Source organism: Chionomys nivalis, chromosome 21 (genome assembly GCF_950005125.1).
Source record: "Chionomys nivalis chromosome 21, mChiNiv1.1, whole genome shotgun sequence".
In the NCBI taxonomy this organism is placed as follows: domain Eukaryota; kingdom Metazoa; phylum Chordata; class Mammalia; order Rodentia; family Cricetidae; genus Chionomys; species Chionomys nivalis.
In genome coordinates, this window is record NC_080106.1 from 40,330,197 (window position 1) to 40,349,446 (window position 19,250).

The 19,250-nt window shown below is 41.1% G+C and overlaps 1 protein-coding gene across 2 annotated transcripts in view; it reads left to right on the top strand.

Annotated features, from left to right (window-relative positions):
- The first annotated feature begins 3,679 nt into the window (after positions 1-3,679).
- Positions 3,680-19,250, top strand: part of C21H16orf87 (chromosome 21 C16orf87 homolog) — a 36,729-nt gene continuing 21,158 nt past the window's right edge. For both annotated transcript variants that reach the window (XM_057753202.1, XM_057753201.1), the window contains exons 1-2: positions 3,680-3,820; positions 10,285-10,381. In XM_057753202.1, the coding sequence (XP_057609185.1) occupies positions 3,755-3,820; positions 10,285-10,381 (163 nt within the window). In that variant the 5' untranslated portion in view covers positions 3,680-3,754. The remainder of the gene's footprint in view (positions 3,821-10,284; positions 10,382-19,250) is intronic.

Here is a 19,250-nt window from a genome sequence, read left to right on the forward strand (position 1 = left end):
ATAATAACCTCTCGGGGGATTGTTCCTTAATGAGTGTGACGTGACCTCTGACGAGTTTTGCTTTGTTAGAATTTAGAATGAATATCCCTGCTTGTGCCTTTCTTTTTCTCTGGAGTGCCGTTTCCTGTTCTTTTACCCTCAGTGGTGTTTATGTTTGCTGGTGAGGTGAGGTGTGCTTTTTCAGAGCAGCAAGAAAGGTGGGCCCCATTTTCTGGTCCTGTCAGCATCTTTTTACTGAGACCATCTGTTATTGAGACAATCAATATTAAGTCATTTTGTTGCTTTTGTGGTCTTCAGTCTCTGTATGTTGTGGGTTCCTGGGAACCCTCTTGGCTAGGTTGACCTAGGCCCATCTCCACTGTGTGTTGTGGTCCCTGCACACCTGGGTTCCTTCCCTATGCTGGATGTACTCCAGCGGCTCCTCCTATCTTGGATGTATGTCGTGGGTCCCTATGTGTTTGGGTGCCCTACTCTGGGTCATTTCCCACTCGTGCTCTCTCCATTGCATTCCGTGAGCCCTTGCACACCTGGGAGCCCTACCCTGGGCCAATGATTCTAATTCAAGCGTCTGCACCCACCACCCTGCTTTATTGATCCCTGTGCATCTGGGCACAGTCCCCCAATAAGGTTCTATCCTTATATTTTGTACTTTCAATGATCCTGATATTTTACTTTACCTTTCTAACTTAAATGCCTTAATATCTCATTATTCCCTTTTCTTCCTTAATTGCTCTGACTAGAACTTGTAATATTAAACTGGATATTATGGCTTTGTTCCTGAGCTTATGGGAAGAGTTTTTAGTCCCATACCATGGAATAGGACATTACCTGTGGATTTTTCATATATAGTCTTTATTACATTGAAGGAATAACCTTCTATTCCTGGTTCATTGGATTTTTTTTCTCCTTTTTACTTTGCAAAATACGCAGAAAATAAAGATTTACATTTTAGCTGTTTCATTTTTAAGCATATGGGCTAGTCCTTTGATGACGTTGTGTTTTACAATCCTTACTGCTACTCATCTTTATCACTGCATGCTGAAACTCTGCATCCGTTAAAAATGTCTCATCTGTCTCTCTCTAAGGCAGTGGTTCTCAGCCTGTGGGTGGCAACCCCAGTGGGGGTTGCATATCAGATGTTTAAATTAAGATTCCCAGCAGTAGCAAAATTACCATTCTGAAGCAGCAGTAACTTAACTCTGTGGTGGGGTCACCACACCAGAGGAACTGTACTTCAGGGTCTCAGCGTTAGGAAGGTTGAGAACCATTTGCCTCTGCTTTCTGTTTCCAGGATTTTTTTTTTTTTTTGAACTGAACTTGCCTATGGTCAGCAAGAAGTACACCACTGAGATACGCTGCTAGATTCTATGAATTTGGCTACTTGAAGTGCATCATACAGACGGAATCATTCGCTGAAAAACAAGTCCTTAAGATTCATACATGTCGGAATTTCCTTCTTTTTATGATTCCACTTGCTTTCCCCCTTTTTTTCCACCTGGGACCAGAGCCCACATTCATTAAATCTCTCATGTCCATCTCATAATTCAAAGTGTAGGTGGAATTTTCTGTCCTGACAGCCAACTCCCAAGTAACCACACGGAGACTTATCACTCAACTGATAGCTTGGGTTTGTTGCTAACTAGCTCATCCATCTTAACTCATATTTTTTTGTCTCCCACATGGTGGTACCTTTCTTCAGCACAGCTTGTTCATATCACTCCCCTCCCCACCACACCCCGCATCTCCTGGTGACTCTCTGCCTTTTTTCTTCCTAGTCCCCTCTGTGTCTGGCTGCCCCGCCTATACCCCTTCCTGCCTCGCTATTGGCCAGTTAGTTCTTTATTAAACCAACAAGAGCAGCACATCTTCATAGTAGACAAAAGGATTATTCCACAGCACAAAATTCATTTAAGCTCTCTCTAAAAGTCACCAAAGTCTTAACAGTCTCAAAAGAGTTTAGAAGTCCAAGCCGGGCGGTGGTGGCGCATGCCTTTAATCCCAGCACTCGGGAGGCAGAGGCAGGCGGATCTCTGTGAGTTCGAGGCCAGCCTGGTCTACAAGAGCTAGTTCCGGGACAGGCACCAAAGCTACAGAAAACCTTGTCTTGAAAAAACCAAACAAATAAAAAAGTACAAAACAACAGCAGAGCAAACTACATACTTCTGATACACAATGGTACAGAGTAAATATTCTCATTTTGAAAGGGAGAACGAAACATATGAAAGGAAGATCTGACCAAAGCAGGATCCAAACTTTTGGATCAAACATTGACCCCCTATAGTTCCCTGTATGGCAACTGGGTTTTTTGATGAATTCATCTGAGACCTTTGGGCAGGCCAGTCTTCCAGTTATCCTGCCTACATCCCATGATGGGCTGGTAGCTTTTCTCCATGGTTGTACCACGTTTGTAGCGTCTCTAACAGCTTGAGGTCTCTGGTGAAACTTAGGTTTCACCTTCCCAGCTTCGTAAGATTGTCTCTCAGTGCCTCCCTGCAGGAAATCTCATCCTGCCACACATTGCTGGGTCTCTGCAGCTATAGCACAAGGCCCAAAGGCCCTATCATAATTATATCTCCCTTACTTGCAAGACAGATGCTGTCAGCTCCAGATGTCTTCTGGTCCTTTGGCTCCGAAGTGGCAGCAGTTTTTTGTCCCTTCAGCGTGATCCTGGAGACTTCTTTAGGGGGTCGTTTTGGAGTAGGGAACCCTTGCGGCAGGATTTTATTCTTCTTTTAAATGAATTTACATTTTCTTTTTTTTTTTTTTTTTTTTTGGTTTTTCGAGACAGGGTTTCTCTGTGGTTTTGGAGCCTGTCCTGGAACTAGCTCTTGTAGACCAGGCTGGTCTCGAACTCACAGAGATCCGCCTGCCTCTGCCTCCCAAGTGCTGGGATTAAAGGCGTGCGCCACCACCGCCCGGCATGAATTTACATTTTCTCAAATTTAGATTTTTTGACACGTGGTGTCTTGCCCTTAGGATACCTTTCCTATAGTACCGAGTGTGTAGATGCTTTGTGTCTTCCCTCTTCCTTTTCTGCTACTTTAAACCGAGCGCATGCTCCTTTCTTCATCAAACTGTGCATTTAAAAAATATCCTTCTGTTCTCTCACAATGAATCTGAACAAGAGCAGTAAGAGCTGGGATTACAGGAGTGCATGGCATCTTTTTCCTTTTCCAAATAATTTACTTTTAATTTTAATCTAGTCAGTATCAGTGATACATTGAATCAAAACAGGGCATCCTACCCCCTTCCAGCCAAATACAAAGCACTGTAGACAGTTCTTAAGGCAGATATTTCCTATTCAGTGTGCCTGATAGTGGATCGCAGGCAATTATTCATTGAATAATGAACGCTGACTCCCTGACGCTGTGAGCCTAGAGGTTTCATCGAACGTCCATTACAATTTCTCACGGATTACCATTGCTGACATTTACAGGGGTATTCGTTGCCAGTATCCATTTTCAGTCTCGCGTTCTGGGGCAGACAGATAAGGGGGCGTGTCCATCCCGGCCCACGGGTGCGTTGGTTGGTGGAGTCTCGCAGAAGCCACGCCCCTCGCGGCCAGCCGCCATAGAGGGCGTGTCGGCGGGACTTCCCTGGAAGGGCTGCGCCCCCCCCGCCCCCGCCCCCCCCCGCACGCAGCCCCGCGCACGCGCACGCGCGCCTTCACGGCCCGGTCGCGCCTGGAGTGAGGAAGCGCTCTGTGGAGCGGCGGAGCTACGGCGCTGCTTCCACGGCTGCTGAGGAGGGGAGCATGTCTGCAACTCGAGCCAAGAAAGTGAAGATGGCCACCAAATCGTGCCCCGAGTGCGACCAACAGGTGGGCCGGGCCGGCGCGAGCGAGCGGGCGGGCGGGGCGGGCAGGGCGGGAGGCCGTTGCTCGGCGGCGGTTGGCGGCCCGCGGCCGGGCAGGGGGTCTGGGAGCCGGGACCCGGCGCTGCCCTTCTTGGTCCCCCGCCGGCCCGCGGCCCCCTGCCGCCCCGGGTGGCTTTGTTCGCCCTTGCGGGGAGTGCGGTGCAGCTCCTCAGCTGTCGCCCCCCGCCACCTGGGTGGCAGCATAACGCAGACAAAAGGACAGCAATGGGGCTAACTTTTTGCAAATTTGTGGACTTCCGGAACACCGCAATAAAACCAGTTTTGATGGGTGATTTCTAGTCCTTCCATTACGTTGTTAAGGTTGTTAACGGAACACGATCGAATGAAGTTGGCATTGAGGCTCTTCCTCTCTGCATGCGCCCCTTCCTATTCGTGCTATTTACTGTTGTAAATTTGACATGTCTGCTTCCAGATTTTTTTTTTTAAATTATGCGGGTTCGTGAATTTGAAACGAGTCGTCTAAATTGAAATCATGGAGTAATAGCTGCAATCTTTAAAAGATACATGTTTTTCTTTTCCTGTATTTAAGCACGCTTTATTCTCATTACAGTGTAATGAACTAAAATTCTCTCATTAAAACCATCCTTAAGGCCGGGCGGTGGTGGCGCACGCCTTTAATCCCAGCACTCGGGAGGCAGAGGCGGGCGGATCTCTGTGAGTTCGAGGCCAGCCTGGTCTACAAGAGCTAGTGCCAGGACAGGCTCCAAAACTACAGAGAAACCCTGTCTCGAAAAACTAAAAAAAAAAAAAAAAAAAAACAAACAAAAAAAACAAAAAAACAAAACAAAACAAAAAAAAAAACCAAAAACCATCCTTAAGGCCCTTCATGTCAGCATGCAGATCTTGATATACTTCTTTTTCCACTGAATATTCAAATTTACAAAATGACTACCTCTCTCTCCTCCCCTCCCCCTTCCTTCTCTCTCATTCTCTGGTGTAATTTAAAATGGGCGGAGACTTAATCTGATTTTAATTTATTATTCAGGGCGTTTTCTTGTCGGTTTATCAACTCTTTTAACAGAATGTTAACATATTTTTTTCATATAATTTATAAAAACGCCGATCAGGGAAAGTTGTGCAAGAATAGAGACGATAGAGCTCTATAAAAACAGTCATATTTTCCAAAATGTAGTGTTACATTCATTCTTTCCACCAAACTAAAATTTTAACAAGCTTGAACTTTGTGATCAATCTGTTGGTACATTACTTGGATGTTTTAATAATTTCCAGTTAAGGCTTCTATAAAATGAATTCTGCATTGTTTCTGTATGACACAAATCCCGTGTATCCTTTTGTTTTACTTGGCATAAAGTAATCTTTTGAGGGGAAAGGCCTGATTTTAATATTCTTGTTAGGGGCCAGTGTGATGGTGCAGCAAGGGAAAAGTTCTGCTCAGGCCCGACCACCTGGGGTGGATCCCCAGGAGCCAGGAGAAGGGAGGAGAGAGCTGGCTGCACAGAGTTGCCCTATGACCTCCACGTTTAGTGCTAAGCAGGTCAGAGATGGGTGTGGGTACACCAATTCTACACACACTAATGGTAATAAAAAATACCTGAAAAAGCAAGCAAACCAAAAAACCCTGGCTAAAGAAAGAGCAGAAGACAGAGTCCTTGAGTCTGCTCAAGACGGCAGGGTTTTATTTGGAAAGATGACCTTCATCTCGGTATCCAAATACACGTGTCTCTTTTCTCATTTTAATTTTGTATGTATCTGTGTTCTGTGGGAGTCAGAGGACATATGGTGGCAGTCTACTTTCTCTTCCACCATGCAAGGGTTGCAATCAAATTGGCAGTGGGTGCCCTTAGCCTCCGAGCCATTTCCAAGGCCCCACATGCATTCCTTTATGTAATATCAGCTTTATCTTGGCTGCAATAATAAAATACCAAAAATAATTATCTAGTTTTTTACAGTTCTGATGGAAGTTCAAGGCCAGGATGGGTTGTAGTGAGAGTTCTCTTGGCTTTCGATGCCAAGCTGTCTTCTCAGTGTCCTCGTGTGGCAAAACGTGCATGTTTCAGTCTCTTTAAGGTCACTAACCCCATTAGGGGCATCCCACTTCACTTAAACTCAGGCACCTTGTGAAAAACCTTACTTGGAGATACCGTCACAGTGGGGTTTAGGGAGTCAGCATGGAAATGCTGGTCAGTGGACACTATTTAGTCCTTTATAAACCAGTGCATTGGTTTCGTCTTGCTTTGTCTTTTATTCTCAATACTGAAGAGAATATACAGGATGGCAAATGAATTTTTTGGTGATTTCCCTGTGGTAGGGTTGAATACTGGGCCTTGCCCTTTGCTGATTTTTTTTCTCAAGTAATAGTAATTGAAGAAAATGATAGGTTAGTTTTAGTTTTCTAATTACTTAAAAAGTAGAAGCTTGCTGGGCAGTGGTGGCGCACACTTTTAATCCCAGCACTCGGGAGGCAGAGGCAGGTGGATTTCTGTGAGTTCGAGGCCAGCCTGGTTTACAGAGTGAGTTCCAGGAAGCCAGAGCTATACAGAGAAACCCTGCCTCAGGAAAAAAAAAAAGTCGAAACTTTTAGTTTTTTTTTTTTTTTTTTCTTTTTTTTTTTTTTTTTTTTTGGTTTTTCGAGACAGGGTTTCTCTGTGGTTTTGGAGCCTGTCCTGGAACTAGCTCTTGTAGACCAGGCTGGTCTCGAACTCACAGAGATCCACCTGCCTCTGCCTCCCAAGTGCGAAACTTTTAGTTTTAAACTAGAAAAAAAAAACTATAATTGTAAGTAACTTTTTAAACAAAACACTAGAATATTGTCAAGATTAGAAGTTATTGCATAAATACTGAATTAAGTTTTTGTATATACTTTACAAGCATAAATGAAAAATCTTTAAGGTGAAAAATTTCCAGTTGGCTGGGTAGGCTAGTCTAAGAAACTGTACGAGGAGGCAGAAGCTCGAGTTTTAGCAGCTTTTAACATCTCTTATTTAGGCCCTGAAAAATACAGTTTCATAACTGTTCAAATTTTGTGTTCAACACTTTCATGAAGGTCTCATTCACTGACTGGAAAATTACTAAACTGTTCTGGGTATATTACTATTCAATGTATTTGTCAGTTTTTTTTTTTCATTTTTTTAAATGTGTATTTTTGGCTTGCTTTCATTTTAAACAATGTACAGTTTCTCCATATATATGTCACATCTGGCAAATGTGTGTGCTGAATGTACCCACACCCAGCTCTGATCTGTTTAGCACTGAAGAATCTCAGTATTCACCCTTATTTTGGGCAGATACATTAACAACTGTAGTAGATGTCCAAAATCTCAGACAATGCCAACTCTGTCTATACTGTGTTTTTGCATATGTACACACACCTAGAATGAAATCTATAAGTTAGGCATAAGCAGTCAATAGCTAATAATTAAATAGAGCAGTATATTCTAATTAAAGTCCTGTGATGTCTTGTGAATGAGAATTCTTGAAATGAAACTGTCTACAAAGACTGGTTAAAACGTCAGTAATGTGGAGAGGGCGGAATGTTACTGGCTTAGCGATGGGAGCTATCTTTAGCCCACAGATAGCCTTCTCTGCCTTGTTCTGTGTCAGGTCTAAATCTGGAAAGATAAAAAGCTTTTGAGATGAGTTAACTTAAAACTCTAATTTTTCACCAATCAAAGGGCTAAAAGATTTGTCAGACAGCATCTGAGGCCTGTAATGAAGATTTCTCACTTTGCTGTGACTTCCTACTTAAATACCAGTTTATTTGAGAAGTGCTTTGATCTATGACTCTGTTCTGTCCCTATGAAAACTTCATGGAACTGCTTTTCATGTAGGAACATAGAATTTGGGGTAACCTACATCTGTTCGTAGGCCTTGGTTACTCAATTTAGCTCCAGCATAAACTCTCTCTTACTCCTTTTGATGTGAGTGCTGTGTTTTTGCATCAACAACCTCAATCTCTTTCTAAATACCCCTTTCCATTTTTAACCTTCTTGTCGACTTTGGATAACTAAAACCTCAGAAAGCAAAAGTAATGAGATTTCTGTAAATGAGTTTTCTGTATTGGTTTTGATTATTTTCAGGATTAAAAAAAGTTAATGAAATATTGTAGTGCCCAAGTCCTTCCGTTCGTCCGTCCTTCCTTCTTTATTTTGGTCCTGGACAATTTCAAGTACAAATTTTAGGAGTGCTATCATTTTTATATCTCGAGACTTTTTCACCCACAAATATTTATTAAATGTTTATTTTGTGCTAAACATGAATCTAGACACCAGTAGTGTGACATTGAACAAATGTGTAGCTGACCCTGTTTTTCCTTTCTTCTTTAAAGTTGACAGCCTGAATAGTACTTTTCAAAGAATGAATTGGTAAATAATAAATCCTAGTAAACAATATTTTGGATTTTCCCATTAAAAACTGAAAGTATATTATTAGAACTTAAATTATTATTATCTGAATGTGACTGAAATTTAAGGAGTGTTTAGGGCATTTGTATAAAATCTCCCTAACACTATAATTTAATCAGACTAACTAACATTATTCAAGTTGTCCAACCTGTTTGAAGATTCTTTTTATAGGATCTGGTTGTGGTGGAGTTTTTGTTTTAAATTTCTGGGGCAGGAGTTGAGAGGGACGTTCACTAATAACAGGACTTTAAGATTCACTAGCTTCGACGTAGGAAGTGTTTTGAGTGGAACTCATTAAAAAAAACCATCTCATCATTGAATTAGTCAGTGGGCACCTGGGTATCAAAGCCAATCTTCATCTGTTAATTACAGAAACAGGTTTCTATGATTTTATTTTCTTCATAGTTTTCCTTTGGTGGTATTCAGTGTTGAACTTGGGGTCTTGTACATGCCGGGCAAGTGCTCTACCACGGAGCCATTATATTCTTAACTTTTTAATTTTTTTTTTTTTTTTTTCCGAGACAGGGTTTCTCTGTGGTTTTGGAGCCTGTCCTGGAACTAGCTCTTGTAGACCAGGCTGGTCTCGAACTCACAGAGATCCGCCTGCCTCTGCCTCCCAAGTGCTGGGATTAAAGGCGTGCGCCACCACCGCCCGGCTCTTTACCTGGTATTGAACTTAGGTCATCATACATACAAGCCATCTTGTAGGCCCCATTTGTTTTCTCCTAAGTGTAAATTAAAGATCTTATGTTGTACTGGGCATAGTGACCCATGCTTACAACCTCAGCTCATGGGAGGGAGAGGCAGAAGAATCAAGAACTCAAGGGTAGCTTTTGCTATATATAGCAAGGCTAGTCTAGGCCACCTGAGACTCCGTGTCAACAAAGCAAAACCCAGAGCAGCTGAGGTGGTTCAGTGATGAGGTGTTTGGGTGAGTGCAAGCCTTATACCTTGAGTTTGAAACCCAGGAAAAGTGGAAGAAGAGAATGAGCTTTGTAGTGCCCACACCTCTCCTACGCAATACACACTACTATTAACTACTACTACCAGTTACTAATAGGAGTTAGTAGTAGTAATAGTAATAATAATTTTTTTTGGGGGGGGGTTTCGAGACAGGGTTTCTCTGTGTAGCTTTGGCACCTATCCTGGAACGTGCTCTGTAGACCAGGCTAGCTTCAAACTCGTAGAGATTTGCTTGCCTCTGTTTCCTGAGTGCTAAGATTAAAGGCATGCGCCACCACCACCACCCAGCTATAATGATAAATTTTTAAAAAAGAAAAGAGCCAGTGTTCAGTACTTTTTGTTTTGTTTGTGTTTTTCAAGACAGGGCTTCTCTGTGTAGTCCTCACTGTTCTAGAGCTCGCTCTGTAGACCAGGCTGGCCTTAAAGTCAGAGATCCGCCTGTCTGTGCCTCCCAAGTGCTGGGGTAAAGGTGTGCACCACTATGCCTGGCCGTGTTCCGTACTTTAATGCAAACAAACAAACAAAAGAACGGGTTTTTTTCCTGCCCTGTTAATAACCCTCAGTTGTTTGGGCTCCACTCACATGATCACTAGTTTGATTTGGATCCATTTCTTGTTTTTTCGTTCTGTGAAATGTAGCTAATCTAATTTTTCATTCTGTGAAATGTAACTAATCTAATTTTTCAGTTTCCATTCTCATTATTGCAGCTGAGTCTCACAGTCTTCCGTTCGTATTATTTAACTTCCCTCTTTTCCTCAGTTTGCTGTAAACTGCTGTCAGTGTAACAGTATAGAAATGCTGCTTCATTGTATTTAACCTCCCCTGGCTCTGATCTGTTAGGGTTTTCTGTTGGCCATTCACGTTTACATGCACTTACATTGTGTTTACTATTTTCATATTGGTACCGTAAGATAGTTCAGTGTCAAACACTAGGAAAATGCGAATGTCTGTGAAGTGTTGATTACTTCAAAGAGATTTGCATTCACCTCTGGTTCTTCAAGTGGTTCATTCAGGAGACTTCATGAGTACTGAGAAATCTAACCATGGGAGAAGAGTAATCCAATTTTTCTTTTTTTCCCTGCAGATTCCTGTTGCATGTAAATCATGTCCCTGTGGTTATATATTTATTAGCAGAAAACTTCTAAATGCTAAACATTCAGAGAAATCTCCATCTTCTACAGGTAATTGTGAACATTAAACACAACAGTTTAGCTCTTGAAAACCAACTTGTGACATGGGTTCATTTTACTTAAATGTGAACTCCCTTATAATACAATATTGATAGTGTGTAGTATAGTTCTAACTTATTTGTTACTAAGTGTGGTAATGGTATAAAGTGAAAGACAGCACGTGGCCTACTATTTGATGGTTCTGCTGTGTGGGTGCGCGGTTTCTCAGGGGCTCCCTTGCAATTCTTGTCTCCCATTGCTGCTCTTTGCTGCTGACCTGTTGGTGGAATCACAGTATGTGAGACTCTTTATCTGGCTTCTGTCATTGAACAAAGTAGTTAACTTTTACATCCTTTGTCTTGCTCAGTTGTGTTCTTTGTATGGATATGCCGCCATTTATCACTTCCCCTATTGGTGGACCATTGTCTTTATTTTTGTTCCCTTTCACAATGCTGGCAAAACTTGTAATAACTTTGGAGTTTTTTGTTTTAATTATAATTTTTTCAAGATTATAATTGTGTCATTTTCCCTTCCCTTTCTTGCCCCCACCCCTCCCTGTATAACCCCTTTCTCTTTCTCAAATTCCTGACTTTTTTCTTTGTTGTTGAATGTGTGTGTGAGAGAGAGAGAATGAGAGAGAGAGAGAGAGAGAGAGAGAGAGAGAGAGAATGAGAATGTATTTTTAAATATATAAACAGTCTGCTCAGCCCATATAATATTAATTGTATGTGTGTGTTTCCAGGCCTGACCATATGCTATTAGATAACTAATTGGCATGCCCCTTCTTGAGGAACACTGTTTCTCTCACTCTCAGGATTCCTTAGCTCTGTCTTGGCTTGAGGCCTCATGAACTTCCTTTTTTGTGTTAGTGTATCTATTGGTTTCATCCCTGTTCAGGCAAGCCATGCTGGTGAGACTTCATAGATATAATTTCTCTGACAATTCTAAGAGATATAATCTCACAGCAAACTTCTTGTTCCCCTGGCTCTTAGAATTTTCCTATGCCCACAGTTCTCAGTGATCCTGAGTCTTAGGTGCAGGAGTTGTGTTATAGATATATCAGTTGGTGGGTCTAGGCTCCACAACTCCGCATTTTAATTGGTTGTGGTTTCCTGTAATGGTTTCCATCTGTTGCAAAGAGAGGTTTTTTTTTTTTTTTTTTTTTTTTTTTTTTTTTTTTTTTTTTTTTTTTTGATGAAGGATAAAAGCTTTTGTTGTTTTGTTTTGAGACAGGGTTTCCCTGTGTAACCATTTTGGGTGTTCTGGAACTCATTCTGTGGACCAGGCTGGCCTCAAACTCACAGAGATCTGCCTGCCTTTGCCTCCTGAGTACTGGGATTAAAGGCATGCACCACCACCTGGCTGCATTTGAAAAATAATTGATACATAATTCTTGTAAGTAATTTGTGAGGTATAACACTAACATTTGAGTCATATGTAATGTACATGGCCAGGGTTATTAGTGTTTGCATCTGCTCACGCACTTATCACTTCTGTTGTGGGAGGTTTTGAGTCTTCTAGTTATTGGAAATATGTTATCAATCATTGCAGATGGTAGTTACCAAACTATGCTATAGAATCAGTAGAATTACTCCTTCTGTCAAGGTTTATTTTGGTACATGTTACTTATTCTATCTTCATTCTTTTCCTTTGTGCCTGGTACCATTATTTCAGAATCGTGAGTGACAACATACAGCATTGTTCTATCCTTTATTTCGCTTAATGTGATGCTCTTTGTGATGGCTGATCTTCGTTGTCGACTTTATTGGACTGAAAATCATCTAGGAAACATGTCTCTGGGAATGTCTGAGGCCTTTTCCTGAGACTTTTAACTGAGGAGGAAAGATCCACCCTGAGTGTGAGCAGCTCTTATTCTATAGGTTGTGGTTCTAGACTAAAGGAAAAGAAGGGAGGGAGCTGAGCTCTAGTGTTCTCTGTGCTTCTGGCACAGTATGACAGACCTCACGTTCCATCTTCAGTGGGGGCAACAAGACTAACAGCTAATATATCTTCTGCTTCTGTCACATTGCTACAAATGCTAGAATTTGACCCCCCCCCCATGCCACACTCACAGGGATTCTTTGTGCCTTGGCTGTCCTAGAACTTGCTCTGTAGATCAGGCTGGACTTGAACTCACAGAGATTTGCTTGCCTCTGCCTCCTGCGTGCTAGGATTAAAGGCATGCACCACCACTACCCAGCATGATTTTAGTTTTAATAGCTGAATAATATTCATGAACGTTAGTGTGTGTATGTGTGTGTGAGATTGTGATTTTCTTCACTAGTTTGTCTGTTGGTGAACACTTGGGTTGATTTCTAAGATCTGAAGAGTTGTAAATGGTTTTGGAATAAACATGGGAGTTTAGGCAGCTCCCCCCCCCCCAAGACAGGGTTTCTCTGTAGCTTTGGTGCCTGTCCCAGAACTAGCTCTTGTAGACCAGGCTGGCCTCGGGGAGTTCAGGCAGCTTTTTATGTGTTCATTTTATTTGCTTTGCATGTGTACCTAATGGAGACATTGGATTATATACGATACTTCTGTCTATATAAGTGCATATATATATATGTGTACTTATATATATATATATAGTTTTCCATATCAATTATACTATGTTTTTATTAACATGTCAAAATACGTCCAGTGAACACAAAGACGTAACTCTCACCTCAAAAGCAGAGAGAGTTTATTCTGGTGCCAAGTGAATGACAGTGGCCCAGGTTACCTCAGATTCCATGTTTCAAAATGGTAGCAGCTTGATGAATTTTAAAAAGTAACAGAACAAAAAAGTTACAAATTAAGTCACCTTTCAAACTCATTAGAAGAAATACTCGGTAGATGAGTTAAAAAGCTCTGCTATACCTTTCCGATGCTATTTGAGGACACTCTGAGATTTTTATTTAGTGGAAGCTAGTGGTCCTTTAATACTTTCCAAAAGGTTTTGCCTGATAATCTCAAGGATAAAAAGATAGCCCAGGATAAATTGTAATTAGACTCTGGATCTGAAGCCTTCTGACCTTTCCACAATCATTGACATTCTATTCTGCTAATCTGCCTTGCACAATATTCACTGGCAAGTATGAATTTTTTCATGACCTTTTGTTCACAGTAATATGATAGCACGAGGCAGAGCCTTTAGCACAGTCTTAAAGCAATTTCTGGGAGTTTCAAGTATAGCTACCTAATATCTATAGTTCTTTTTGAATAGGCATGTAACTTAAAGAGCCTTAATTGTTTATAAGCACAAAGGATTATGTGAATTTTTAAGGGAGCATATTGCAACAGCAAATGTTAGCAACCATCTGTCATGAGTGGGAGATTGGTTAAAATAGGGTGCGTCTTTTGAGAATAATAAGTACTAGTTAGAATGATAATAAATTTTACGAATTTACCATGGAAAACTTCTCAAAACATTGTTATGTGGTGGCATATGCCTTTAATCCTAATCCTCAGTACTGGGGAGTAAAAATAAATAATAAATGATCTATTATATAAAGTTAGGAATTTTTAAATGTTTAAAATGAATTTTGGTGAAAGGAAGAGAGTTAAGTGTTAAATAAAGGTTTATTAAGAAGTGATTGGGCTGGGTGGTGGTGCATGCCTTTAATCCCAACACTTGGGAGGCAGAGCCAGCCAGACCTCTGAGTTCGAGACCAGCCTGGTCAGTGGAGAGAGTTCCAGGACAGGCACCAAAGCTACAGAGAAACCCTGTGTCGAAAAACCAAAAAAGAGAAGAAAAGAAGTGATTGGGGGCCAGTGAGATTAGATTGCTCCATGTGGGGCATTGTTGCCAAGCCTGCCAATCTGATTTTGATCTCCAGGTGGAAGGAAAGGACCAACTCCCACAAGTTGTCCTCTGACCTGCAGCATGGTGCATTTGTGCATGCACATGCACACAAAAGTACACATATAATAAATATAATAATAACAAATGTCTTGTGTAGGAACCTAGAACCTTAGGCAGTTGTTCTTTGATTTATTTGCAAATGAGGTATGTGTTACAGATAAGCTTTTTGCTTGTTTGTTTTTTAAATAACATTAATTCAGGGGGCTGGAGAGATACATCAGCAGTTAAGAACACTGGCTACTCTTCCAGAGAATCTTGGTTCAGTTCCTAGCAACCATATGAGGCTCACAACCATCTGTAACTTTAGTTCCAAGGGCTCCAATACTTTCTTCTGGCCTCTAGGAGCACTATGTACATGTGATACATAGAAATACATTTGGACAAAACACTTGTACACATAAAATAATAATGTAAAAATTCTTACTAAGTCAAGATTTCATTTCTAAGTTGAATGGTTGAGTGAGAGTATCTTTGGAGTATCCCGTAGATTAATGGGAGAAAATTTTAGCCTTAGATTAATCCCTATCACCGTTGTTGTTTTCAAATTTTGTTATTACTGTTTTATACATATGTTTGTATGCTAGCACCCATGTACTACATCGAACATGGAAGTCGGATGATACCTTTCAGGAGTCAGGGCTTTCTTTCGACCCTAGATGCAGGGATGAAATCAGGTTGTCAGGCTTGTGAATCTTTACCCACTAACCCCCCCAACCCCCATGTACAAAAACCTTGCAATTAAACTTGAAGTTGAGGCTATTGCTATGTAGCCCCTGCTGGGCTACAATGGTGTTAGCACAGGATGGTCCAGTCTTCCATTTATAGGCCTCTACCACTACATCCCATGTTCAAGGATTGCTTTAAATGCCGGGCGGTGGTGGCGCACGCCTTTAATCCCAGCACTCGGGAGGCAGAGGCAGGCGGATCTCTGTGAGTTCGAGACCAGCCTGGTCTACAAGAGCTAGTTCCAGGACAGGTTCCAAAACCACAGAGAAACCTTGTCTCAAAAAACCAAAAAAAAAAAAAAAAAAAAAAGAGGGAGGAAGTAAAGGAAACACGGTATTGCTTAAAATTGTGACTCTACCAAATCTACATTTATTTACTTGTATGTGTGGGATCCATGGCATGGCATGCATGTTAAAGGCAGGGTAAGAAGACAACATGGGAAAATTGGTTCTTTCCTTTCACCTGTGGGTTCCCGGGATCAATGCACCCCCACCATGGAGCCATTCCCTGGAGAAGTTCTGAACCAACTAGTTAGCCAATATTAATTAACTGTTTTGTATCTTTAAGTTTTATTTCTCAGATGTGCCATTTTATATTAATTACTGGCTGTATCTTTTTTCCTTTCAACAATTTTAATTATAAAACTTGTAGAAGCAAATGTAAATAAATTATAAGTCAAATTTAGTTATAAGGCTTCACTTAAAGGTGAGAAAAATATTCACAACAATTAAAATGAGAATTCACTAATATTTTACCTGTTCACTTCTCAGTGGGTAAATGCTTAGTCAAATAACCACCTTATTTTTTTATTGAGAGCAGGATAAAAAGGAAAATGATTACTCATGAACAGGCAGAGGTCAACAAACAAACAAAAAAATCTTAAAATGATAAATTCACTTTACGAGATAGATAGATAGATAGAGAGAGAGAGAGAGAGAGAGAGAGAGAGAGAGAGAGAGAGAGGCGCCAAGCCAAGGTGTGTAGTTGGACTTTCCTTTGGGCCACCAGCTTACAATAACGATAGGGAGACTTCTTATTAGTTATGAAAGCTTGACCTTTAGGCTTATTTCCCACTTTAATCAACTTGTTTCTATTAATCTACATCTTGTCACATGACTCGGCTACCTCTCCTCTGTACCGTATGTCCAACTTCTTCAGTGTCTTGTTGGCACTACCTCTCCTCTGTACCGTATGTCCAACTTCTTCAGTGTCTTGTTGGCATTTCTCACTCACTTAGATTCATTCTGAGTCCTTCTCTCTGCCCAGAAGTCCTGCCTATTCTCTCCTACACAGCTATTGGCCATTCAGCTCTTTATTAAACAAATCACATTGTCACATCTCACAGTGTAAACAAATATTCCTTAATAAAGTTAGAAAGTGAGAGTTGTAGGCCAACCACCCTTGACCTCTAAGAACAGGGCCAGGGGTTCCCTTTTTGTGGGTTCTTAGTTTTGTTAATAAAATAATTTAAAAATAGACTCAGAAGCGAGTTCAAGAACTATTTTTATTAGAGGTTGGGAGGAAAAGCACAGGGCAGGCAAGCTGTAAACCAAGCCACTTGTTTTTAGGTTTCCTGCACAGTTTTGCTTTGGGATTTCTTTCTGCCTTACTCTCATGAATGTACTTATAATTGTGTATTCACACATTCATTCTATCTCTGCACATACACCCCACTGTGTGTATGCGTATATATTATAGTTACATGTGTTTCTATTTCTGGAACAAATTTTTCAGTTGTTTCATACCTAGGAAGTTCTAGGAAAAAAAACACGTGGCATTGTATTTCCTATCTTTCACTGTAGCATTAACACACATACTACTCTAAGTTTTCCTTGGTTTGCAGTGCTTTCTTTCAGGGCTGGGGTGTTAACTCAAGGTAGAATGAAGAGAAACACGTCAGGTGTGGGGGAACATGAATAAAGGAATCCCATACTAACTTCAAATAGGGTATTATAAAGGGTTCTTTTTTAAAGGGGAGCTCACAGATCACAACGGGAAACAGGAACAGAATCGAACATCCAGGTGTGGCAAGCGGGCAGACCCATGGGCTTTTTGGTAACTAAGGTCACACCCAACCTGGTCCTGCCTCTCAAAGGCCATTGGCTGAAGGAGGTTCCCCATCACCTCCCCCTTTTGTCTAAATAAGAGTTCCAAACCCAATACAAAACTATATACAATAAGAACAGATATCAAGTATAAAAATTGGAATTACAACCAGCATAAACAATATTAAGCAAGAAACATGCTAAATATTTCAATAATTATTCTATTCTAAGGAGTCTAAGTCTTGTATTAGAAATGGCTTGGCTAAGTCATAAGAGGAAAGTAACTAAGACTCTCTAGCCTCCAACCCCATTGAACTCCTGAGAAGAGAGATAATATTACTTGAGTAGGCAGGAAGTGCAATGAAGCAACTTCCAAAATGTGCAATAAATGACAGACAATTGGCCACCTGGGCAATCACCCAAAGTCTCTTTTGCAACACTGGAGCAACCAACTTTGGCTAAGGCCTAGAGTAACTGACAGACCATTTTCAGAGGCAGGAAAATTTTAAAAACCACCTTACCCCATCTTGGCAAAGTTTGGCAGTCTTTTTTATTGTGTCCTGCTTGCCCAGTTCAGACATTGTGCATTTTGTCAGTGATGGAGGCAGGAACAGTTCTGCCAAGAAAACAAGCTCCAAATGGAGTGTTGGCCAGGAAATGAACCAGCAGCCTCCGCCAGCAGTGGAAAGTTTGCCTAGCATGCATGTATACATATATCCAAGTCTTCCAGTTGAAGGCTCAAGGCTTCTACTATTTGGGGCAGTTTTTAATTAGCTTTTTAAAATTGGCTTTTTTAAAATACAGGGTTCAATATCCTGAGTTCAACTCAAGCACTTAGAAACCCAAGATGACCTCCACCTCCTCTACCTCTCAAGCACTGGAAGGACAAGTGGTGCTGGGGTCACACCTAGGACCTTGTGCATTCCAGGGAAACCCTCTTATCTTCTGAGCTGCCCTAGGAGCAATTTAAAACCATTGTTTTCTTTTTCTTCTCCTCTTCCTGGTTGTGTACTTACTGGAAGGTGTCAGCTTACAGACCACACCACTCAGTTGATAATACAGTGACTATAGTTATCTACTTAGTGAGGAAGGGCGAAGGACTGGGCTCCTTTCTCACAGGAAAGATAGGGCTGTCATACTTCTTGTAAGGTAACTTTTGCATCTTTGTGTCCCGTAAACAGCCCTTGCAGGAAGAAAATGGAAAGGTAGAAGAATAAAGGGACATACCACCATGTTTAAAGAAAAACCTTTCTGGAAACCTTACAAGTTCCACTAAGTGTGTTAGTCAGAACTAGTTTTCCTGGCAACTTTCCTTGCAAGAGAGTCTTGAGAGAGTGTAGCAACTTGTTAACAGCTGCCAAGCTGGGTGTGGTGGGGCACACTTTTAATCCTAGCACTGGGGAGGCAGAGGCAGGTGAATCTTTCTGAGTTCCAGGACAGCCTGGTCTACATAATGTCAATGTCTTAAAACAAACAAAATCCAAACACCTCCCTAAATAAGTAACAGATCTGTCTAAGTATGTTGCAGATTTATTGATTGTTTTTTTCGATTTCTGTCACTGTGTTAATTAGTTTTCTTGTTGTTGTAACAAAATATTTGATAAGCATTAAGGGACCGGGTTTACAGTTGTAGGAGGCACAGTCCATGAGGTCAGGGAAGGCATGGTAAATGCGAGATTGAGGTCAGGAAACGGAGTAGATAGAAGTGGAGCTGGGATGTCCAATTTTAAAGCATGCCCACAGTAGTCCACTTTTCCTAGCAAGGCTTCACCTCCTAACTGTTCCGCAACTTTCTAGAACAGCATTTAGGTTCCAAGTATTCAAGCACATAAACTTATTGGAGACATTTCACATTCAAAATACAACATTCTGTCCCTAACACCTATATGCTCATGACCATGCCATTATGGAAATGCATCAATTCCAACTTAGAAAGTCTTCATAGTGTTTAACAATCCCAGCATTATTCAAAAGCAAAATTGTCTGCTAAGACTCAAGAGTGTATTACCAGAACCCCTGTAAAATTTTAAAAAACCAAACAGTTACATACTTACAGTATTCAGTGACATAGTACAGATTCCAAAAAGAAGAAATGAGGGCTAAGCAAGGAAGAATCAGACTGAAACAAGACTGAAAACCTCCAGGGCAAACACCAAAACCTGAAGCTCCCTATGCATCTGGTGCTTGTGAAGGAGTCTGTTAAGCGCCAAAGGGCTCCTATAACCTTGACCTGCCCTTCTGTCTCTGTCACCTGTAACACATACAGTCT